Raw genomic sequence first — 21819 nt, 5'->3', positions numbered from 1 at the left:
TGAAGTGAGTTAACGCTTATTGTTTTTGCTACATTTTTGCACATATTGTTCTTTATTGATATCTTATGTAGCATCATATGCTTATAATTAATTAGATATTATACCTTTTCTGCTAGCTTACTTATATTCCCAGTATTAATCTCTATTTTATTCCCCTTTCTTATTATTTGCCTGATGAAGAGATGAGGTCTACATAGTAAAGGTGGTCTTTGTTTTGGTATATTAATATGCACAGGGACCTCTTTGTTTCTGTTGTTCTCTGTACATAAATTATAAGTATTGTTTCAAAAATGAAGCTCAAGAGGGAGCTAGATAGTCATTATGGATTCACTGGTACATAATGATCTGCTCTGTAGTTCTGTTTCTTTTCCATGTATTTCCCAATAACATCACAAGGTGCATTTGAACTGTTTTATTTCTTTCCCTGGAGCAACTGGTATGTTTTCTCTTCTGATTATTTTAATCTACAAGGCTGCATTATATGCCATATTTACTGAACTACTTAATTTCGGGCAATGCTTGCTATTTTGTGCAATTCATTTAACTCTCAATTAAAATTTTAATAAAAGCAAAGTGGCTCATATTTTATCCACATCGGTTATTTAAAGGTATCTTAAAAGAGATTGAGAAATGTCAGTGTAAAAAAAGTCTAGCTTCCTTTGTAGATCAGTTCTACTAAATACTAATAATTTGTAGTAGATTCGTAAGTTTAACAGTGCTGGCATTATGCTGAATGACCTTTACAGGGTTTCTGTAAGAAGTCCTTAGCCAGTGGAAACAGTAACTGAGGAATACTCAGTGGATCTGATTTTCCTTTTATAAAAAAATACTTAGTGTGTTAATGCATTGCAGGCAGAGGTTTGTGAGTTCCTTCACTGTGTTGTCCCTGCGTAGTGAGTGAAGGTGTGAAAGCAACCACTGCAACTACGAGCCAAGTGTTTCTCATGGGGGAAGCCCAAGAAAGAAAAGTAAAACTTCAGTAGTGTTGATATGTGAGCATACATATTGCTGTTAAATACACATATCTGATGGGCCTTTAGAGAGTTCTTTTTTTTTTTTATTGTATGTGTAACATTGACTTTCAGTGCACTAGACAGATGTCAGAGTCAGAACATGAAAATTCATGCTGAAACTTGGTGAAGTTTATGAGGAGTATTTTTTTCAGGAACAGTCTGAAACTTCCGGCTCTTAAAACTAAATATTTTTTGGGTTAAGATTATGGTTACACTGTTTTCAGTCTTTCTCCAGCTGATATCAAGTGTCCTTGTATCCACATTCTCCTAATGTGCAGGGAAAGTAGGAGGACATCTCTAGTCATTTGTTTTGCTGCACTTAGTTGTGAACTGTATAGTTTGTTCTGCTTAGTATGTTTTTTTTTATTTGTTTGCCTCCTGTGTATAGTTTATGTAAGGGTTATTATCACAACCAGTTAACACCTACTTGAAGAAAAAAATCTGCTTTGTTTAGCTTCAGTAAAATTTAACATAAACTTATTCATTTTGTTAGTTAACTGTTGTCAGTAATCCTTACTGTCTTGACTCTGCCTACAAAAATACCATGTTCCTAGTTTAAGTTATTCACTGATTATTTGGTATTGAAGAATGATCTTTGTTTTAAATGTACGAAACATAATTTAGATTTTGTCTTTAAAGTGGAATGATAGTAGTAATTAGCAATGGCAGAGTGTGCTACTCTTTTAAGTGTAAGCAAGATATGAAACCAAGGGATTGGAAATAAAAGTAACCTTTGATGTTTTATAAGGCAGACAACTGGGAACCACTGATGTCAAAAAAACATTTCTCTGAGTCTGTAGACATAAATATGTATCTGTGAAAGCAGACCTTTTATCCACCTTTTGTTGGCAAAACGTGACAGCAGAAATTCCGATTTCTCTAGGATTAGATAATTAGAAACATAGTTTCTCTCCAAGGTGAGAGGAATAAATCATGTTGATAAGAGAGGGAATAAAAACCAGGAATTTAACATCATATGTATTCTTGCTTTTGGGTTGAATTGCAGAAAAAATTATGTATGTGACGACTTCAAATTATTTCTTAAGTGCATACTGTAACAAAAACAAACAAACAAAAACCCTTAACACATAAAAAACTATATTTACAATTTCACAGAATTTGCAGTTCATTCACCAGTCACTGATGAATGATCTGTAAATTCTTAGAGATGGTCTTTCCCATTTTGGAGACCCTAAACTCTCAAGCTTCAATTGGAGTTCTTGCCACATCTCATTGAAGTCAACAAGAGTTATCCTTTGCCTAGAAGAAACTGTGCTTATATCTCTGTAAGACCAGGGTCTGTCTCTGTCAGTGCGTGCCACAGTCACATAGTGAATGACCTTCAGGAGTTATGGGAGTGCAAGCACTGTCAATTTTTCGTTGTCTGGCATAGTTGGAGGATGTAATGTTCTTAGCAGCTTACCTAGCTTGCCTTCTAAGGATTCTGTTAAGGACATATCAGAGCAGAGTATCTGGCAAAGATTGTCAGTGTTTGTACTCGAGCAGCTTCTTGGATTTTCTGCCCTGTGCACTTACATTCTTGATACAGAGCTGCATTTTTTGCCTGGGTCAAACTGCTGAACTTATCTGAGTTGAAGTGGTGGTATGCCTGAAAGGATCTTCAGGTGTGATATTACAACAGCTACCTCTGACTTTATTCCCTCCTGAATTCAGCAGATCTGAACCACGGTAAAGCTGATGTATTTTCCCTGAAATGTTCCCAGAAGCCATAAAGCTGATGCCTTGTGTTAGATGTGTGCCTCTGTGTGGCAAAGTTAACTGTAGTCTGGTTCACCGGGATATGCATGCACTGTAATTGGTAAACACAGTAATAAGTGCATTCCCAGGAAACATCAAGGAAAATTCAGAATGATAGCTGAGAAAAGTGTAGCATAGACTGTGTTACTGTTACAGTTTAACCTATCAGGTTATTTGCTCACTCTCCACCTTCTCAGTGGGATGGGAAAGAGAATTGGGGAAAACAAACAAACAACAACAACAAGGTAGACCTTGTGGTTTAAGATAAAACTATTTATGAAGACAGAGAAAAGTAAAAATTATGACTATATGTATGTAAATATATGTAATAAGTGGTACCCAAGTGATTGCTCACAACCCCCGACCAATGTCCAGCTTGCTTTCTGAGCAGCAGAAGAGAAAAAAAAAAAATCAGCTCCCACCCTCTTCAAAACTCCTTCCAATTGATATAATATGGAACATCCCTTTGGCCAGTGTAAGTCAGCTGTCCTGATTATGTTCCTTCCCAGCTCCGTGGGCCCTTTGCTGAGAATGACCTTGGCTTAAAAGGCAATGATAAATGTCGGTATGTTATCAGTGTTGCATTTCTCCTAGAACCAAAACACAGCATGTATGAGATAGTAAAGAAAATGTTTCTGTCCCTGGTGAAACTAATACATCAAGATGCAACTGTTGTCACATTTGTGCATTTGTGACTTCTAGCAGGGTTACAGCATAAACTGACATGCAAACAATTTTTCCTCCAATGTACAAATAACATTCTGTTAACAGTGATAACCACCTAATTCCTGTGGATGTTTTTAATGTCTTTAAGTCTATCCAGTGTTTATTTTGCATATTTACTGTTGTTGAACCTCAAAAGTAATGGAACTATTGAGTTTCTATTAGAGCATGACCTCTGACCTTTTTTTTCCTCTCTTCAGGTATTTGTGGAAACACTAGACAAGTGTTTCGAAAATGTCTGTGAGCTGGATTTAATTTTCCATGTCGACAAGGTACGGTGACAAGCTCCTGCAATATTTCTTGCCAAGTAAAATGTTTGATTCAACTGATAGTCAGTATTAAAATATGCAGTGATTCTACTTCTATTGTTAGTAGAATCTAGACAGATTCTATGGAGATGTTATTTTTAAAACTTGAAAGCTGAACATAGCCTACTTTTCTAAGTAAAAATGTATTTAAGAGCTTTGTGTGCTGTTATTGTACATACAGTGTTGGATACTTATGAATATTGTTTTTATTTAAGCCTTACTCTTACAAGTAATCTGTTCTGTTTATGTGTTATGTTACTTTGAACTGAATGTGCCATAGGAATTTTTCTGTCATGTCTGGCAGTTGTCTGTTAAATGCTGTGGTTATTTAACTTAAAAGGTGTGTGGATCTTTTTCTGCTAAATCTCTAAGGGATGTTAGTTTTTTTGTTAAACATGTGAAAAAATACATTTTTTTGAATATTCCCAGCTTCCAGGAACAAGTACCTTATTTATTAAGCTAGTTTTGAGAAAACTTACACTAATTGTTCTGTAAAAGGGCTTCATCATTTCATGGTAAAAGAATGTGAGAATTGAATATGTAATACATCTATTCCTTCAGTTGCCTTTTGTGCCTATCATTGCTTTCCCTGTCTGTGAATACCTTTTTCTTCAACAGGAAGAAATGAAAGGAAAATAAGACAAACATCACTAGAAGGGGCCTAAAAATAGTAACAAGTTACCTGAAATTACTCTTCCAAACTGACTACTGACTAAGTTTATTTCAAAAGCAAATTATTTATTGAAGAACCAGTTACACCTTGACCAGATGCTGAAATGCAAATGACCTTGAGTAGGTGCTTGAATTGATAACCTGTTCGTGACAAGTCATTAGGAATTTCAGCCTGGCTGGAATACTTTGACTGCTTCCAAAATGACAGATTAAAGTTCAGAAAGAATTTATAAGATGAATGGATTATATATTAGTTTCTGATTTTAAAGCACCCAAATCATGCAATATTCTTGTGTCAGGGAATTTGATGTGTAGCTTAAGATGTGAAATACGAGGGCTACTCTGAAAATATTACCTTCTATTTTGTTCTGTTGGCTTCTGACATCAGAGGTGGATATTGGTTGAATGGCAGCAGAGGGTGAACCTTCCCACCAATATTCCATTACATTTTGTTGCTGCACAACAGGTAACAGTAGCAGGGCAATCTGACAGAACGGTGTCTTGACATGAAAGTGTGTATGAAATGAAGGTGTGTAAGTGAATTACTTAGTGTGGAGAAAATGGCACCCAATTGACACTGACTGGTGCTTGCTGAACATTTTTAAAGACCAAACAGTAGATGTGAGTGCAGTGAGTGATGTGTTTTAACACTGACAACTGTGATATGAAAGGCAAGCCACATTGCAGACACCTATGCATGGCTGTCACACCATGAAATGAGGAGCATCTCTGTCAGCTCATCCATATAAATTAGCTGATTATAACCAGGAGACTGCATTGAGCTTCAGCTCAATTGGTTTCAGTGCATAGGGAACAATGTTGGCAGATACAATATTGCAGAATCAGTGGCAGGTAGGTTCCATGACTGCTCACACAGTCCAGGCTGGTTGAGGATTTGAGCAGCCTGGAATAGTGGGTGGGGATGTTCCTGCCTGTAGAAGGGAGGTTGGAACTAGTTGATCTTAAAGTTCTCTTCCAACCCAAGCCACTCTAAGATTCTGAAAGTTAAGGACATGAAGGAGATGAACAACAGTCTTTCCCTCACATTATCCAAATTTGCATGAAGTTTACAATAAAGAAAATTACATTTTTTTTCATTATTTATAATTAAATTATGGAACTCTGTTGTCACAGTTTTGTCAGGGTTAACAGAATCACAGAACGTAGGGACTGGAAGGAACCTCCAAAGATCATCGAGTCCAACCCCCTTGCTATGTGCCTGATATATTTTTTTATGACTGAGGCTGATGTGAAACTACTTTATTCAGAGATTCAAATATTCTATCTTGCATTGTTTTACGTTAAAAAATTTATAGCTGATTTTTGTAAAGTTTTGCAGGAATCTTGCACTTGAGGTTGTATTGTGATGAGTTGTATGTGATGAATGATACAGAACCTTCAGTGCACTACTGTGGTAAACACAGAGCTGAAGTGTGTACTTACTGTGGATACCTTGAACAGCTACTAACTTAAGCTGATGTTATCTGGGCCTCTTGCTGACATCTCTTGGGCATTATCTCTGTATCTTCTACCAGGCTGTTGAAAATAAAAATTGAGTTTTTAGAGTACTTTTCACATTGTAGAATTCAGTGCCTCATAATTAATACTGAAGGTTGCTTGTGATACAGTTAATATTGCTGACATCTGCGTTACATTTAAATTGTCTGTAATTCTCTGCTTCTGAATTCTTCCAGAAATTTGAATTTGTTCCTGGCTCTGAAGCATTTATTTATACTAATGAAACTCTTTCCACATCATGCAGTAACATGCCTGTACCATAAAATCATAGGACAGTTCTAGTACGGATGTCAGGACCTGCTGCCAGCAGGGTCAGCCCTGGGATAAGACCACATCAGTCAGGCAGGAGGGAGTCTGCACAGCCCTGGGCAGCCTGTTACCCAGAACAACTCCTGGGGAAAGGTTTCCCTGTATTTACCCTCTGCCCTCCTTCTTTGTCCCCCTGAGAAAGGCTCAGCTCCAGCTACTCACAAGCCCTTTGAAGGCACTGGTATTCTGGTGAGTGCTGTCTGTTCTGGTCCTCCAGACTCTTTGTACACTTTAACTATTCCAGCCTAACTATCTTGGTGGCCCTCTACAGAATTGACTTCAGTTTACTAGTGTCTTGGATTATTTAGTCCCTGAACTTCACAAAGTGTATTAAATGTAGCCTAACACATTTACTTATTATGTCAGTGCTGTAGGGGAAAAAAATGATCTTTTTTAGTAGTGGTGTTGACAGGATTGTAATTGTTCACTGTTATATTTTAGAAGGAAACAGTAGCCACTAAAACTGACAAGAACAAATTACACTTATGTGCACCTTTTAATCTACTTATGATAAATTACAACATCTGTAAAAACAAGATCAAATTACACTATTTATTCTGTTCAGTCATTTTGGAATCGATTTGATACAGAGTTCAGTCTGTGTATCGGAGTTGAATTTCTCAGTACGTTGCATCAGTAAGTTTAAAAGAAATTGCCTGATAGATTTTTTTGAGGGAGAGAGTGAAGGTATAATTCATCTTTAAATATTACTTTAATATGGAAATGAACAATCTGAAAAGACCAAGAGCTGCTCTTTCACGTGCTCCTGTTCTATTCTGCTAGACTTCCATGGTTTGTTCCCTGAAGTTCTCCACTGGCTAGCAAAATAAAGATGAAAGTAAGCAGGAACTTACTTTCATTCCTTTCCTTCTATGGAATCCCAGACCCTGGAGGTTAGTGAGAGAGTCTGGGGAACGGGAGACTTTCCTTCAGTCAGGGAAGAGATGGTCTGTGTATGCCTAGGCAGTGCTAATGTTCATAAATCCATGGGACCCGATGGGGTACATCCATGGGTGCTTAGGGAGCTGGCAGAGGTGATTGCTGAACTGCTGTCTATCATCTTTGAGAGGTCTTGGAGAATGGAGGATGTGCCTGATGACTGGAGGATAGCCAGTGTCACTCCGGTCTTCAAAAAGGACAAGAAGGAAGATCTGGGTAAATATAGGCCAGTCAGCCTCACCTCTGTCCCTGGAAAGGTGATGGAACAGCTTGTGCTGGATGCCATTTCCAGACAATTGGAAGAAAAGGAGGTTATCAGGAGTAGTCAGCATTGGTTCACCAAGGGGAGGTAATGCTTGACTAACCTGGTGGCCTTCTATGATGTTGTCACTGGCTGGGTAGATAGGGGGAGGGTGGTGGATATAGCCTTGCTGAAATCAAGATAGACATTTGATACTGTCCCCCATGACATCCTTATAACAAAGCTAAGGAAGTGCGGGTTAGACGAGTGGACAGTGAAGTGGGTTGAGAACTGGCTGACTGGCAGAGTGCAGAGGGTTGTCATTGGCGGTGCAGAGTCCTGTTGGAGGCCTGTAACCAGTGGTGTCCCCCAGGGGTCTGTGCTGGGTCCAGTCTTGTTCAACATCTTCATCAATGACCTTGATGAGGGGATAGTGGCCACCCTCAGTAAGTTTGCTGACAATATGAAGCTGGGAGGAATGGCTGACACGCCTGAAGGCTGTGCTGCCATTCAGCAAGACCTGGACAGGCTGGAGAGCTGGGCAGTCAGAAACTGGATGAAATTTAACAAAAGCAAATGTAGAGTCTTGCACCTAGGGAGGAATAATTGCATGCACCAGTACGGGCTGGGGGATGAGCTGCTGGAGAGGAGCTCTGTAGAGAGGAACCTGGGTGTCCTGGTGGACAACAGGTTGGCCATGAGCCAGCAGTGTGCCCTGGTGGCCAAGAGGGCCAATGGCATTCTGGGATGCATTAAAAAGAGTGTGGCCAGCAGGTCAAGAGAGGTGATCCTCCCCCTCGACTGTGCCCTGGTGAGGCCTCATCTGGAGTACTGTGTCCAGTTCTGGGCTCCCCAGTACAAAAAAGACAGGGATCTCTTGGAAAGAGTCCAGCACAGGGCCACAGAGATGGTGAAGGGCCTGGAGGATCTCCCCTATGAAGAAAGACTGAGTGAACTGGGTCTCTTTAACCTTGAGAAAAGAAGACTGAGAGGGGACCTGATCCAGGTTTATAAATATCTGAGGTGTGGGGGACAAAGCGGTGAGGCCAGACTCTTTTCAGCAGTGTGTGGAGACAGGACAAGGGGGAACAGACAGAAACTGCAGCACAGGAGGTTCTGCACAAATGTACGCAAGAACTTCTTTACGGTGAGGGTGACGGAGCACTGGCACAGCTGCACAGGGGGTTGAGGAGTCTCCATCTCTGGAGATATTCAAGACCACCTGGACACCTACCTGTGCGACCTGGTGTAGGGAACCTGCTTTGGCAGGGGGTTGGACTCTATGATCTCTTGAGGTCCCTTCCAACCCATGTGATTCTGTGATTTCTGTTAGAAATACATATGAATTACTCTAATTCTTTAGATGAAGAGACAAGTTTAATACTTACAAGGACTTCAAGAATGTTAAGAGGAAATTAAGTTAAATTCCATTTCCTCTCTAGGACATGAGAGAATAAATTCCACCTTATGTACATACTAGTGCATTTTCAGCTAACGTTACTGTTGAATTTCTTTCCTTGACAGTACCAGGTCTACCAAAAAGAGCGAAATGCAGAGTACTTCTTTGTGGTTTGGATTTTGGGACTGTTGTTGGTCTTTTGTAGCCACATGCATTTTAAAAAAGAAGATACAATTCAGATCTGTTACCTGTGATAGCAGACAATACTGTTACCATGTCTTTATTGAGTGAGGGAGAAGAACCACTTCATGCATGGTTAATACTGGGCTTAGATAAGACTAACCTGAAAACACCTCCCTGATTTGTGGGGGAAACACAAACTATTTATGAGTTCTACTATATCTGAATAAGCATTACACAGACTTATGAGAAAATAAAGAGAAATCTAGATATTATAATAGGTGGAAAATAATACATTAAAAATACTTGGTTAGTAAATTACTGATAAAATGAAATATAATCAAAATCACCAGATGAATTCCATATATGAAGATCTTTATGGCTTTGATCATTTGTTTTTGGTGGCCCTGCATCCTGTAGTAGCTAGCCTTTTTATAATAATGAGGGAAATCACACATAGCTTGGTGGAGTATTCAGGAAGGCTTGATCAGCCTGTGTCAAAACTTAGAAACATCACTGGTTTGGAATGGAGTCTGACTGTGAATAAAGCTGAAAATCTGTTTACTTTTGCAACACTTGCACTGCCACATCCCTAAGGAATTATATGCTCTATTAGAATTACCTAAAACTCTGGTTCCACAACATCTTCAGTTAGACTGCTTTCAAGTGGGTGCCCGTTATGTCTACCACCGAGGGCACAGATATGGCGCTTCTTAAATGGGTTACTGTTAAGTCCTTGCTTAAATCTTTGATACTTTGTTTTTCATGCCAACTATTTCTTAAGTCATCCTTGGTTTATAAACTTCAGTTACCAAGCCTTCTGTGCCAGCAGAATTGAGATCTGATTGAAAGATGTGTTTCTTTTTAAGGTGATTATTTTGAATACATTATATCCTTCATCAGTAGGATATGAAATTTTTCTTTGCAAGTTTGTAGCCCAACGCAAGCTCACAATGTTGTGTGCATGCAAGATATATACTGACTCCTGTTTGTTTACAGTTGTAAGCTGTTTCCTTACATATAGGGTGAAAATATGTTAAGTAAAAAGTAGTAAATGTTGGTAGAATATTTCAGTGTATTTGGATTAAAAGCATAGAGAGTATTAATGTAAGATTACTATGTTTATATAGTATTTTCTTATTGTGATGCTGGAAAGATTTACAGTTAACCTCATCACAAGCCAGAAGAATTATTTTGCACCACTTTCATAATGATGTCCAACCTTTTGGCTAGCTTGGGTGTAATGCTACGATGGAGTGGAAAGTTCCATGATAATAGCAGGGGAAGCAAAGTCTTTGGTTACAATGAATAAGAATGAGCCCAAATGCAACATCAGTGAATACAGAAAATAAAGGAAAAGAGCTGCTTACCTTTAGAAGGTCTCAGGTAGGTAGGGATCTCCAACAAGAGATACCCTTGTCTCCACTGCTAACCCTTAAATGAGGTCTCGGAAGGTGTGGATCCTGGCTTCACCCCTTCTGGATGGTCAGGTACACTGCATGCACCTGAGCTCCCCTGGCGTGGCCCTGCCTTCCCACCAGGTGCTCAGTTGTTGCTTTAAGCCATGGCTAGCATTTCCACTGTACACCTGGACCACACTGAATGAATTACTGTCTTAGGCTGCTTTTGGAGCAATGTGTATGTTGTACCAAAAGTAATACGTTGTATTTATGTAATTGGAAACTACAACAGACACAACGAGCACAATAGCACTGTTTGATAGAGCAAATTCTCAGCTAGAAGACACTATTCTTCTCAATGAAGTCACTGCCATTAGCTGTGCATTTTTTGCCACTGATGAGAGAGCCTGCATGCCTCTCCTACTTGTAAAAGTCTGTACCAGCATAGGTGAGCCATTGTCACCTTTGATGAAATGCACCACTGAACTCCTCACTGTGTTCACACCCATTAATTAATCTCCACAAATGTTCAGCAGGTGTTGGTGAATGTTGATGGGTGCCATTTTTCTCAGACAGAATTTTGTCTTACTGTCCCTCTTCTGCCATCTGACATATGGCAACAAAATGTAATGGAATTTTGGTGGGAAGGTTCAATCTCTGCTGCCATACCACCAACATCTGCCTCTCTGTGGGCCAACATAATGAAACAACTTCCAGAGCAGAGCTCTCTGAGACCCCTCATAAAATATATAATCTGGTGGATGTATACAAAGTAATTTTTTTTAATTTTTAAATTAAAACATAAAAAGAGTAACAAAATCATAAAACTAGTAGGACATTTGACCTTGTTTTTGTGAAACTAATGCATCAGGTTGGTTTGATGGCGATGGTTGCAATTCCTTGTCAGTTCTCAAGGTGTTCAGAAGCGATTTTTGATAACAGTTTACACTTTCTATTTTGCGAGAATATCTCAAGTAATAGCAGAATTATGCTTTGATGCATTGTACTGTACAATGTTTTTATTTCATAAAGGCAATTATGTGTACCTTGTCTTCAGAATTATAATAGGCTTCACAAATTTTACATTATATATTTGCTGAAGAGTTTTGGTAAAAAGTGTGTAGAAGCATGCACTGAAAAAAACCTCATCAGGTAGAGTGCAAATACAGACTCTGAATCAGAGATTCATGAAGAAAAGCTCACATTCTAAAATCAGAGTTACAGGGAAGAGGAATTTTAGACTTGCCAATTTCATTAACATCTATGGTGGTCTATGGAACTGGGATAGTTCAGTCTGAAGGAGTCTCAGGGGAGACATTGCTCTCTACAACTCCCTGACAGGAGGTTTTGGTGACATGGGAGTTCTCCTCTGTGACTAATTATAGGACCAGAAGAAATGGCCTTAAAGTGTGCCAGAGGAGATTCATGTTGGACGTTAGGAAAAATTTCTTCTCTGGGAGGGTGGTCAGGCACTGGAATGGGCTGCTCAGGGAGGTGGTGGAGTCACTGACCTTGAAGATGTTTAAGAAATGTTTAGATATTGTACTGAGGCTTAGTGGGAAATATTGGTGGTAGGTGGACGGTTGGACTGAGTGACCTTGGAGGTGTTTTCCAACCTTGGTGATTCTATGATTTTATGATATTATATGTTCAGGTATATTACCTCTGCTTCCAAGCCTAACCTTGGTAACTGTGAGCATTATTATGTGTCTCATCCCTCACAGATGTAACCCAAAATAGTTTTACATAACTATTTCTCTGAAATTTGTTAATATTCTAGAGCTTGCTTCTTAGCTTTACTACTGACACTGCTAAGTAGAACTCTTGTTCTAATATCCTTGGGTAGAAAACATAATAAAAGAAAGATGAGTGCCAAAGTTTATTTGGCTAGCGTTGATAAGCAAAGTAGTATAGCTGATGGGATTTTTGGTAAAAGAACTATGAGCAAAGAGCGTATTGCATAGTTGAACAGCATGTTATAAGCTTTGTGCCCAAATTGTTTGAAAGGGTTTGCTAACATTAATTGACTTACATAATATATGTGTTCTTGGATAGGTGAATTTACACATCATCTGTGAGCTGTGTATAGGACATTTTAAAATTTTCTTATGGCCTTCTTTTTAGGTCCATAATATATTGGCTGAAATGGTGATGGGTGGAATGGTTTTGGAGACCAACATGAATGAAATTGTCACTCAGATTGATGCTCAGAATAAACTGGAGAAATCTGAGGTAAGAATGAAGCAGTACCATGTAGTGTCTAAACTAAAAACATAATTGTAGTAAATGCATGCTATGTAATACTGCTTATCCTTTGAGCTGCTTGCTTATGAGTACTGAAAATTTCTAATCTGTCATGTTATTATACTGTACCTTTCATCATATGTAGTAATTGCTTAGAGGAGTTGCTGTTTAGACTTCGCCATGTTATCTAGTAGCAGAACATGTCATTGCTATTGGGATACACCTGTAGTTCTGTGAGTTTGTCTCACAGAAAGCATTTTATTTCCAGAGTATTTATTGTGTTGGAAATCACTAATCATTACAACAAGTGAATTTATATGAGGGGCTGAAGTGTGTAGGTAACATGTTCCTGTGTACTAGTATCCTTCTATCTGCTGAAATAAATGGCAGTATATTTAGTGCACAAAAATCCTGCAAACACAAAACAATAAATTGGACTGAAATGGACTTGATAGAAATTATAACCCAGTTTTAGGCACTTTAAATTAAATGCAAATTCTATCATGTTGATAATTTGAACATTTGGTTGTTAGTTGAGTAGATTTCAGTGAGAAGATTAAATTCACTACATGCACATACTACTCTGAGCGAGGGCCACGTAACTTGGGGGAATCTCTTTCCTCTTGACAAGTAGAAAAGAGGCACACTTGTGGAGAAGAGTAAGAACAAGTACAGGATATACTTGTAATTCTATGTTGTGCTTTGGAGTGTACAAATCTGGATATTAAAATGCTTGTCTTTAGTACTGTTGAATTTGTGTTTAGGAGAGAAATTTAGAAAGAAAGGACTTTAGACTAATTTTAGCTATATGACAAAATGCAACTCTTTTTAAACATTATCAGGTTTGTCATATAAGCTAAAATATTAATAGTACTTAGCTACATCTGAATGGTTCTTACTGATCAGAGTAGTTCTACAAAAGAACATAGATTTTCAGAGCTTATTTTTCAGATTTGGAAGCAAACCTCCTTAAATTGGAGATTCTTTCTAAATCTGAGGTCAGCTGAATGCATTGAAAAATCACAGGTAGCAAAAATATGAACTAAATGACATTTGAGAGGAAGACACAGAGAGCTTACTAGTTTTAGATTATCTTACAACCAGGACATAAATTAATTTATCATCTTTTTTTGTGTGTGTGTGGTACAGTGTATACTGTTCTCCTAATTCTAGAATCTCACACCGCAGCTTCTTGAGTCTTCTGTTACACTTGATAGTCTGTTTTTCACAACTTCCAAACTGTTTCCAATAGCAGAACACTGTAAAAAGCTGGAAAAAGCTATGTATGATACAACATATGTTCAGAAAAATTGCGTTATAGATTTTGAAGATGTCCAATAAATTCATTTTAACATCTTTTGCAAATTTAGAATGAAGAACTGATTATAGAGATGAATACTTGGAAGTCTCATAAATTATTGCTATTTTTGAATAATTTCTGAATACATTTATTTTTCTTTTTTTGATGGAAGACTAACACAGTATCCCAAAAGCTGAACTTACTAAGCAACTGTGTTCTACCATGTTTGATTAAGTGTTTTTTCTTACTTATATTTATTCTGTTACCAAATCAACTGGAGAGCAGTCTCTCACTAGGCACTGAAATGCATCTACAGTATTTTCTGTTTTCCATTATCCATCAGTCAGTCATTCTTTCTTTTAAGGTACTTTTAGGACAAAATTAGGCTATAGAAGATAGAAAAACAAAACAAAACACAAAATTTAGAAGTCATAGCATGTGCAGGGCAAATAGAAACTTATTCTTTTATGTTCATTGGTGAATTACAGAAGGCAAAGAAGCAGCAGTAAAAAAATGGAAACGGTTAGTGACTGGAATGGAGTAGGACATTTAACAGTCTTGCTCACCAGAAATGAATTTTTTTAGCACAGTGACTGTTTCTTCTCAAATATAACAGTTACTGTAGTACTGCGATACCTCACAACACCTGATAAATATTTCTGTAGATTATTAATTGTTTGTTGCATTGAATCTCGTCAGAAATTATCTGGTTGCTATGACTTTACTTTTTGGCTTTTTGATAAAGGTTGTAAGTCTTTCAACATTTCTTTCCTGAAATTGTCTTTCCAATATAATATCAAATTCAGCTTGTGTAAATAAGAAGTGGTAATAACTCAATTACTAATATTTTAATGCTTCTTACAAAGAAATAAAAACTTGTGGATCCTTTTAGTTTTCTGTCTTCAAAAAGAAAAAAAATATTTTTTATAAGTCAAGTTTTTATGTTTATTTTTGGCCGTAGATCATAGAACTGCCACCTATGCCACCACACTCAAGCATTAGTCAATTCAGTTTCTTTGACCTCAGTTGTGGTTCTTGCATCTATAAAATAGCTGTGTTAAGGTTGAATTGCATTTTTGTTTGTAGCCTCAACTGGTGAATCCAGTACAATTGTAAGTGAGCTCCATTTACAGAAATAATCTAAATTTTGTAGTGTGCCCAGCCAACATTCCATAATATAAATCCAGCCATTTGACATCAGATATTTGTTTAGTTTTCTATTGGGTTTGAAAACAGACTGTCAATTGGAATTTAGCAAAGGAGATAAATCATGTTTATTTAATTTACAAATATTTGTAAATATTATCAGCTCAAAGGATTTCTTAATCCTTTCAGCAGAGATTATTTGTTTAAATCTCTGTGATGAAGTCCATAGCTTTGATTTCTGATTCAGCCCCTAACATTGCGTGGATGAGCTATGAAGGAAATTGTGCTTTTATGCTGAGAAATGTTTTTACTGCATTTCCGTTTAACATGTTAGTGTTTGTCTGTGAATGGATTTCAGGTCAACTCTTCTAAAGCCAACAGATATGGTGATTAAGGGAGGGAAGTTTTGGGAGAGGGATCATTGGTATTTTATCCAGTGCCTCTGGAAGTACTGTAGGTAAATCTGTGCTACCTTTTCTCTATTTGGAGTGTTCAACTATGTGTGATTTAGACTTTTAAGTTGGACCTCATTTTTTTCCGGACATCCTGATCTTTTCTAGCTCTTTCATTCTTCTCTCTTACAGACCTTTATCTTTCAATCTCCCAGACAGGACAGGTAGACAAAGGTATTGCTGACTTTGAGAAAAAATGTACTTTTAACAAAAAGGGAAAGCAAAATGATGTCAAAGGCAACAAATTATGTAGGCCAGACTCAAAAATTATGTGTAAAAATACCCATACTAGTCTATGTAGCCTACTTTTTGTGCTAGTTTCTTCTTGTAGTTCCCTCATCTTTTTATTGGCTATAGTGTATTTTACTAGCTTTCCATTGACATCATATTTTTTATTTTATTTCTCTTCCTGCATTTTAGAATTTAACTTTTCTTTGTATCATTGTTTAATAAACAAAGAGATATGAACTTTCATGTAAAAAGCTGCAAAACTAATCTGAATAGAAACTGAATAGAAGGAAAGCAAAACGGAGTTTGACAGTACAATCAAAATACATTTCTGATAGGAAAAATCTAAAGTAGGAAAGAAGAATTCTCCTCAAAGTGAAAACAACTTATTGGCTTGCAAAGAGAAACTAAGTTTTAGAGTAAATTTGAGGTTAACAAAACATAAAAAGAAAACTAGCAAATTCAGACAGTTTTATACATGTGAAATAAAATTATCAGTCTCATTTGTAAAGATGATGAAGATAGACCAGAATTGCTCTGTAAATCCTCAAGTTTGTCAAATGTAAAATGGAAAGGGTGATTGCCATGTGCAAACCTTCAGATGTCCACTTGCTGCCCTTAGCATCTAAATAACCGTATTTTGCTTTAAGGTGTCTTGGTACCCTTAATCACTGAATATAATAAGGAAAGAAGGATAAAACATGTCTGAATAAGGATAAAATATGTCTGAAGTTCAGTTTTGGTCATTGTCCCCCTGTTATTTGCTGTTGGAAACATTTAGTTCAGCTCAATGGTTTGAATGTCAGTCAGTGTTAGTGGCGCTATTACAAAATTCATTTCCATTCCTTTTAAGTATCTATGTATCTGAACTTTAGGTAGTTTAAATATTTTATGCAGACAAAGTTTAATTTATAAATAGCTGTGCTCTTGGCTTTTTATATGGTCTTCTCAAGATAAACCTTTAAAACTTAGTAAGTTCAGTTTTGCAATTGCTTTTAGTAGCAGTAAGTTATAAAATGCTAGCCAAAAGTACTTTTGGGTAGTACAAAACTTTTTACCTAAATTTGGAGCATGTTGTAGCACATGAAAATCAAAGAAATTACCTTCCTCAACCCATTATGTTAACACTTGAAACATATAATCCATATTTCATTGGAGCAGTAGGAGCTTGATTTCAGGTTTTCTTTTATTTACTTACTTCTGTGTTCTGCTCACACATGTTCTGTTTTTATTTTTGGGTCTGGCAATGAAAAACAAACAAAACAATAATCATTCCCATCCATTATTCTTTGTGATTCAAGTGCTTAAAATTTCTAAGAGTACGTCCTTAAGTCTTCTTATCTGTTTGGCCTCATTTTGATATACCTTCAGACTTCATTTTGTTTTTTCTCTAATTATGTTCATTTATTTAACCTCATAAGCAGAGGACATAATCATTCCTTTATATTATGCATTGCATCTTTTCATTCTTTCATAACTTCGCTGCTTTGAAGTCATACTTGTTCCAGAAAAAAGCACTAGTATGAAACACCAGCAGCAGAGAGGTCTTTGTACCTCCAGCATACCTGAAAAAAGGATGGCTTATTTTGCAAAGCTTTAGCCTGCATTATTTTGTTTTCCAGTAGGCTGTATATTTCTAAATGTTTATTTTAGTGATAGCTAGCTCTGTTTGGGGTGAAGTCTGAATTGTTTTTTTTTCCAGTGTACATAAGAACTAAATCTGTGGTATACAATGCTTTTTGCAGATTAGATGAGTTTGATTTTTTTTTTTTTTAAGTGAAACAGTGTTTCTGGGATTACTTTCATGTAATGCTACCAACAGGGCATTATAAGAAAAGATGATGATAACAATAAAGAAAATAAATATCCGTAGTAATAATGACCTAAGCAAACTAACAGCAGTTAATATTTCTCACTTGATTTACTAGGACTGTCAGAACAAGATTTGTTACTATATGTTTCTATTTCAGTCATTAAAATAGCATTGTTTTGCATTGCTCTTTTGCTCTAAAAGTGTATGACCATGTTCACAAGCATTTTTTTTCAGTAACTGAACCTAAAACAATAATGCGCAGTGTTTCAAGGTTCAAGTACAACCTTTGATAAGAAAGGAAGTTGAGAATACAGAGCAGCTATGGCAAAAATCTGGTGTATTGGCTATTTGTAATACCAGCTTTATGCAGTTTGTACTGTATTCCTGAAATTTCATTAATGTGTCTTCAGAAGTTTCATTTTCACTTGATCAAGTCATTTGCTTGCTGTGACAGACAATCCATCATTCACTGCATGTGAAAAGCTTGCGTGGTTTGATTTTTTGTTTAAAGTGGAACAGTTTTTCTTTGCACCTCACCAAGATACCTGCTGAATTATTTCCTAATAAAGGCAGTTACAAAGATGGCTCTTTTAATCAGGTACCTCTAAAACATTGCCTAACAACACACTGGGCTGAAAGTATCTCTTGAAGAATCTTTGTGTTTGTGAAGTATTTCACTTTCAGTAAAAGATAAATAAATGAAAGGACTACATAAATGCAGATGTAATCACGTTTGAGATAATGCATTAGTTATCCAGTTTTGAAGTTTAAGTACTTATCATTTGGGGTTTTTTTTAGTATTTTGTACAAATTTTTGCTCTCAGAAACACTGTGTTAACTTTTATGGAGTTGACATTAATTTTGATAAACAACATTCTGCTGTGCATATTTATACACACTGAATAACTTAATATAGACAATAACAGGAGAAAAGACTGTAATGTTTGAAAATCTCCTTTGCAGTATATGGCAGTGAAAGACAGTCTTGCTTTCCAAAAAAGATGTAATCTGAAATTCGTAGTGCTTTTGTTAGGGATCTTTGTTGATCCCCATCCCTGTCCAGAATGATACTAATGAAATGTGTATGTTGGAAATCGTGGCTGCCTGAGGGGGAGGAAGGGCAATGGTTGTGTCAATTGTGGTATTCTGAATAATTCTCCATTGTGTCTCCATTGTATCCTATGCCATTGGGGCGGGAGGCAGGGACTGTAAGTCTGTGTAAAGAGGATAGCTGCAGGTAGGTAAAAATGATGACCAGTTATACTAAAATTTTTATTTGTTCATTGAGAGTAATTAACTTCCATTAAATAAGGGTTAAGAATCTCCGTCCTAGTCACCTAAAAGGCATCTCTCTCTCAAACTGCCAGCCATGCCTGTTTGTGTGGACCATGTCCATAACTTAATGATATTTTTTTTCTGGTTTCTCATTGTTTCAGTTACAAACTGTATAATTCATTGCTTTCTTTCCTACTTTATTATTATTTTCGTCTCCTCTATGGAAAACAGTTTACATTGCTCCATTTCTGTTTTTCCTCAAAGATGCTTTCTAATGCTGTTTCTTTAAGACATTGCAGATTAAAGGTCACAGATTTTGGATACTTGCATTTCCTGATGCTGCTACTGTTAGGTCCATAGCTACCCCTTCATGAAGGGATTGCAATTGACACCTTTGAAGTGCGTGACCTGAACACTTGGTGATGTGAATGGAAACCGAGGAAAAAGAGGCTTTAAAAATATTTGTTTGCATTTTTTTCAGTTTTAGTTAGCCATACAGGCTGAGAACTGATAATTCGGATTATGTGAGGAACCAGACTGAGAGCAAAATACTTGGTTATGCTAAGAGATTTAAGGTTTCCTGAGCTTTCTCCTCTACCTCCACATCTTTTTCCCAACATAGGCACAACTGGTTTGGTTTTGGCAGGGCACGTGTGCAGCAGATGACTCATGGCTTTTTGGTCTCTGTTCCTGGTACTGAGAATCCTCCTGTGACTGACACCTAGAGATTTATGAGCCTCTAGCTTTTCCACACAATATAAATAATTTAGTTCAAAGTCAGAAACTTCTAAATTGATTTTAGTTTGACCATGGGTTTTATTTTTTGAAGGGAAAAAGAGATAATGTACATATCTGCAGCAGAAATATACATAGGATTTAAACTGGAAACCTTATGTTAATTTCACCTTACATTCACTTCTTTATTAAGAGAATAGTAAAAGGGAAAAAGGTACTTTTGTGCAGTCTTTGGAGTTGTTGCCTCAGGAGTGTATGAGGTGTCTATCACCTTTTGTGGAGGTAGGCACCAAGGAATTAAAACTTGCTCCGCAGTCTAATTACACCCTTGCAATTGCAATGAATTTCAGTGAAGAACTTGAATCTGAAAAGGTTATACACTGGGCATAGTTACCTACAAATGTTATTTAGTAATTGAAGATAGAGATATAAAACTTTTCCAGATGTTTTTCTCCTTCTGAAGTGCTGTATTTCTTCTTCAGAATTATTTTGTGTCCACGTGCACTGATTTCTTCAGTCTTTGGCACTCTTAAGTAAAATCAAACTTAATGGAAGACCATCAGTTCCTACATTTAGTCTTCCTTTACCAGTTCTTGGCATGTTGCTTTGCTTCTTGCAGATTGCTCCTTTTTTTTACAAGGCCTGCAAGGTGGCACAGTGTACAACTCCGGTAGTTCTGAAGATTATTTTTATGGTTGTTGCCTTTTATGAATATTTTTAAGCCTACTTGTAAACATAAAAATAAAAGTCTAAAAATAATAATAATTAATAATAATTAAATTTATCAATAATAATAAAAATAAAATCTGTATCACCCAGATGTAAAGTTTCTGTCCTTTTCATTTCAGGCCAAGCCACCTTGAATTTCCTCATATTCATATGCTTGTAGATAAGTAATGTGGTCCAACTGACATTCGGTAACTTGTTACTTTGAGGTTACATGTACTGAACCTGTAACCAGTATCAGTCAACTGTGATCAGTATGAACTCTTTATATAAATGAGATACAAAGACAGCACATTGGACTTTAAGTATCTCAAGATTGTATCTTCTGTAACCTACACATTACACACGGGTGGATAAGCCTCCTATACCTCTCTGCTCACTTTTCCATCAAGTTGGCAATATATGTTTCACCATATAAAAAGGAATGTGTGAACTGTTTTCTCTTTCTGGATTAATATTTCCAAATAACCCATTTCATTCCAAACACAATTACCATGTGGTCTTTCTAATTGTGTGAAACCATGGAAATACTTGAGAAGCTAGTTGTCTGTGTGTACTGCTATCGAATTTTGTATCCAGCTGTGCCTGACTTACATTTTTCCTCACTTTGTACACAGGCTGGTTTAGCAGGAGCTCCAGCCCGGGCTGTTTCAGCTGTAAAGAATATGAATCTGCCAGAGATCCCAAGAAATATTAATATTGGTGACATCAGTATAAAAGTGCCAAACCTGCCCACTTTTAAATAACATGGCTACTCCAGGTAAAACCAAGGGAAAATGTAGTAGAGGCTTACCACATACTTGTTTACTGAATAAACAATATATCTAACTTCTAGTATTTGAGTATAACTCAAGGTACTGTATAAACATTATTTGAAAAATCAGTGTGTGGAGTTGAACATTGCTTTTGTCCTGTTTGTGAAATTAAAGGAAATGGGTAGTTCCTGTGTGATTTCTGAATTACATTCCTATGCCCTTGTAAGGCATATCACTGTGTTTCGGCTGCTGCAGTATTTTGGGGAAGTGTAACCTACAGTGCTGAGTTTTTTGTATATTCACTAAGATCTGTAATTAGTGTATTCTTTAACTACTTCTGTTGTTTGTCATGATTATTTAAGTGCAAATATTGCATGAAAACATTAAACTCTTGTTTAAATAAAATCATAGCAAACTGAACTTCTAAATATGTGTTTGTCTAAAACCTACTCTTTGCAATAAATCACTGTTTCCTACTCATTGAGCCAATTCACTATACATAAATGCTGTTGTAGCAAACTTTAATTCTGTCTTTCAATCTTTGAAGGAATTTCAGTGGAGTGTTGAGCAGATTGGCTCATTTTCTCACAAAAGCTCTTCATTATTATTGTTAAGGAAAAGCTGCCTTTACTGAAGGTTTTCTGACTTCTGTTTACATATAAATGATGAGAATATACTTACACAA

The 21819-nt window shown here is 36.8% G+C and overlaps 1 protein-coding gene across 2 annotated transcripts in view; it reads left to right on the top strand.

The window, feature by feature from the left end:
* The window catches only part of AP3S1 (adaptor related protein complex 3 subunit sigma 1), a 32729-nt gene extending 11190 nt beyond the window's left edge, over nt 1–21539 (top strand). The window contains exons 4-6 of one of the 2 annotated variants that reach the window (XM_065744293.1): nt 3695–3766; nt 12585–12692; nt 20997–21539. In XM_065744293.1, coding sequence (XP_065600365.1) covers nt 3695–3766; nt 12585–12692; nt 20997–21125 — 309 coding nt within the window. In that variant the 3' untranslated portion in view covers nt 21126–21539. The remainder of the gene's footprint in view (nt 1–3694; nt 3767–12584; nt 12693–20996) is intronic. The other variant, XM_065744294.1, reaches the window with a different exon arrangement.
* Nucleotides 21540–21819: the final 280 nt, after the last annotated feature.

The sequence above is a fragment of the Cyrtonyx montezumae genome, unplaced genomic scaffold (assembly GCF_038088225.1).
Source record: "Cyrtonyx montezumae isolate F1298 unplaced genomic scaffold, pur_monq_1.0 scaffold_30, whole genome shotgun sequence".
NCBI classification, from domain to species: Eukaryota; Metazoa; Chordata; class Aves; order Galliformes; family Odontophoridae; genus Cyrtonyx; species Cyrtonyx montezumae.
Note: the sequence above shows the minus strand (reverse complement) of the source record. Positions and strands in the feature narration are given on the sequence as shown.